The sequence below is a fragment of the Arctopsyche grandis genome, chromosome 13 (genome assembly GCF_051622035.1).
Source record: "Arctopsyche grandis isolate Sample6627 chromosome 13, ASM5162203v2, whole genome shotgun sequence".
NCBI classification, from domain to species: Eukaryota; Metazoa; Arthropoda; class Insecta; order Trichoptera; family Hydropsychidae; genus Arctopsyche; species Arctopsyche grandis.
The window spans coordinates 14,970,175-14,973,263 of record NC_135367.1 but is presented as its reverse complement, the minus strand read 5'-3'; the positions used below and the strand labels follow the sequence as shown (position 1 = coordinate 14,973,263).

Below are 3,089 nucleotides of genomic sequence, written 5' to 3'. Positions count from 1 at the left end.
TCAGGAAGTTGGGGGAACGTATGCGTTGTATCCATCTGGAACGGAACGGGAGACTGAGTGGCCGTAAGAGAGTGCCTGGAAAATCCCAGGGTCCAATTGATCGGTACGCCGCGCAGTCGCAATAGTAGCAACAGGTGACCTTCCACAGTATTTGCAGCTCCATCTGTGTCCGCGACCATGCTCCATACGTTGCAGTTATGTATTTCGACAAATCGGATCGATATCATCCTGCAGAACAATCAACAGGTACGTATGTAAGTTAACCTTCGTATGGTAGTTGTGAGTTATACGGATCTATCAAGACTAACGCAGGAAATATTTCAATCCATATCAGATAAAAGCGTACCGTAATGACTGGTCCATCCAGCATTCACTTCGGATCCAAAATGGCGGCAACTGAAGAACCGATTGAGCCATCTCAGCCAAATACTTCAGCAAGTGGGGGGAACGAATTCGTTGTATCCATCTGGAACGTAACGGGAGACTGAGTGGCCGTAAGAGAGTGCCTGGGAAATCCCAGGGTCCAATTGATCGGTTCGCCGCGCAGTCGCAAAAGTAGCAATAGCTGACCTTCCACAGTATTTGCAGCTCCATCTGTGTCCGCGACCATGCTCCATACGTTGCACTTATGTATTTCGACAAATCGGATCGATATCTTCCTGCAGAACAATCAACAGGTACTTATGTAAGTCAACCTTCGTATGATAGTTGTGAGTGATATGGATATATCAAGACTAACGCATGAAATATTTCAATCCATATCAGATAAAAGCGTACCGTAATGACTGTTCCCTCCAGCATTCGCTTCGGATCCAAAATGGCGGCAACTGAAGAACCGATTGAGCCATCTCAGCCAAATACTTCAGCAAGTTGGGGGAACGAATTCGTTGTATCCGTCTGGAACGGAACGGGAGACTGAGTGGCCGTAAGAGAGTGCCTGGAAAATCCCAGGGTCCAATTGATCGGTACGCCGCGCAGTCGCAATAGTACCAACAGGTGACCTTCCACAGTATTTGCAGCTCCATCTGTGTCCGCGACCATGCTCCATACGTTGCAGTTATGTTTTTCGACAAATCGGATCGATATCTTCCTGCAGAACAATCAACAGGTACTTATGTAAGTCAACCTTCGTATGATAGTTGTGAGTGATATGGATCTATCAAGACTAACGCATGAAATATTTCAATCCATATCAGATAAAAGCGTACCGTAATGACTGTTCCCTCCAGCATTCGCTTCGGATCCAAAATGGCGGCAACTGAAGAACCGATTGAGCCATCTCAGCCAAATACTTCAGCAAGTTGGGGGAACGAATTCGTTGTATCCGTCTGGAACGGAACGGGAGACTGAGTGGCCGTAAGAGAGTGCCTGGAAAATCCCAGGGTCCAATTGATCGGTACGCCGCGCAGTCGCAATAGTACCAACAGGTGACCTTCCACAGTATTTGCAGCTCCATCTGTGTCCGCGACCATGCTCCATACGTTGCAGTTATGTTTTTCGACAAATCGGATCGATATCTTCCTGCAGAACAATCAACAGGTACTTATGTAAGTCAACCTTCGTATGATAGTTGTGAGTGATATGGATCTATCAAGACTAACGCATGAAATACTTCAATCCATATCAGATAAAAGCGTACCGTAATGACTGGTCCCTCCAGCATTCGCTTCGTATCGGAAATGGCGACAACAGAAGAACCGTTTGAACCATCTCAGCCAAATACTTCGGCAAGTTGGGGAAACGTATGCGTTGTATCCATCTGGAACGGAACGGGAGACTGAGTGGCCGTAAGAGAGTGCCTGGAAAATCCCAGGGTCCAATTGATCGGTACGCCGCGCAGTCGCAATAGTACCAACAGGTGACCTTCCACAGTATTTGCAGCTCCATCCGTGTCCGCGACCATGCTCCATACGTTGCAGTTATGTTTTTCGACAAATCGGATCGATATCTTCCTGCAGAACAATCAACAGGTACTTATGTAAGTCAACTTTCGTATGATAGTTGTGAGTGATATGGATCTATCAAGACTAACGCATGAAATAGTTCAATCCATATCAGATAAAAGCGTACCGTAATGACTGTTCCCTCCAGCATTCGCTTCGGATCCAAAATGGCGGCAACTGAAGAACCGATTGAGCCATCTCAGCCAAATACTTCAGCAAGTTGGGGGAACGAATTCGTTGTATCCATCTGGAACGTAACGGGAGACTGAGTGGCCGTAAGAGAGTGCCTGGGAAATCCCAGGGTCCAATTGATCGGTTCGCCGCGCAGTCGCAATAGTAGCAACAGGTGACCTTCCACAGTATTTGCAGCTCCATCTGTGTCCGCGACCATGCTCCATACGTTGCAGTTATGAATTTCGACAAATCGGATCGATATCATCCTGCAGAACAATCAACAGGTACGTATGTAAGTCAACCTTCGTGTGGTAGTTGTGAGTAATATGGATCTATCAAGACTAACGCATGAAATATTTCAATCCATATCAGATAAAAGCGTACCGTAATGACTGGTCCCTCCAGCATTCGCTTCGTATCGGAAATGGCGACAACAGAAGAACCGTTTGAACCATCTCAGCCAAATACTTCGGCAAGTTGGGGAAACGTATGCGTTGTATCCATCTGGAACGGAACGGGAGACTGAGTGGCCGTAAGAGAGTGCCTGGAAAATCCCAGGGTCCAATTGATCGGTACGCCGCGCAGTCGCAATAGTACCAACAGGTGACCTTCCACAGTATTTGCAGCTCCATCTGTGTCCGCGACCATGCTCCATACGTTGCAGTTATGAATTTCGACAAATCGGATCGATATCATCCTGCAGAACAATCAACAGGTACGTATGTAAGTTAACCTTCATATGGTAGTTGTGAGTGATATGGATCTATGAAGACTAAACCAGAAAATATTTCAATCGATATCAGATAAAAGCGTACCGTAATGACTGGTCCATCCTGCATTCGCTTCGTATCGGAAATGACGACAACGGAAGAACCATTTGAGCCATCTCAGCCAAATACTTCAGCAAGTTGGGGGAACGTATGCGTTGTATCCGTCTGGAACGGAACGGGATACTGAGTGGCCGTAAGAGAG

At 46.7% G+C, this 3,089-nt stretch overlaps 1 protein-coding gene across 1 annotated transcript; it reads right to left on the bottom strand.

Annotated features, from left to right (window-relative positions):
* Positions 1-495: 495 nt before the first annotated feature.
* LOC143921317 (uncharacterized) lies at positions 496-1,873 on the bottom strand. Its single transcript, XM_077444565.1, has 3 exons — positions 1,209-1,873; positions 778-1,090; positions 496-659 (listed from the first exon to the last, which is right to left on the bottom strand). Exons 1-2 carry the CDS (start codon positions 1,454-1,456, stop codon positions 850-852), a joined length of 489 nt encoding a protein of 162 aa, XP_077300691.1. The 5' UTR covers positions 1,457-1,873; the 3' UTR covers positions 496-659; positions 778-849.
* Between the last annotated feature and the right edge of the window lie 1,216 nt (positions 1,874-3,089).

Bases quoted from the DNA above. Each gene is read 5' to 3' on its own strand.
- LOC143921317 (XM_077444565.1), bottom strand. From the start codon at position 1,456: ATGGAGCTGCAAATACTGTGGAAGGTCACCTGTTGGTACTATTGCGAC. The intron at 1,091-1,208 runs GTACGCTTTTAT...ATTGTTCTGCAG, and splicing joins TGGAGGGAACAGTCATTACG to GAAGATATCGATCCGATTTG.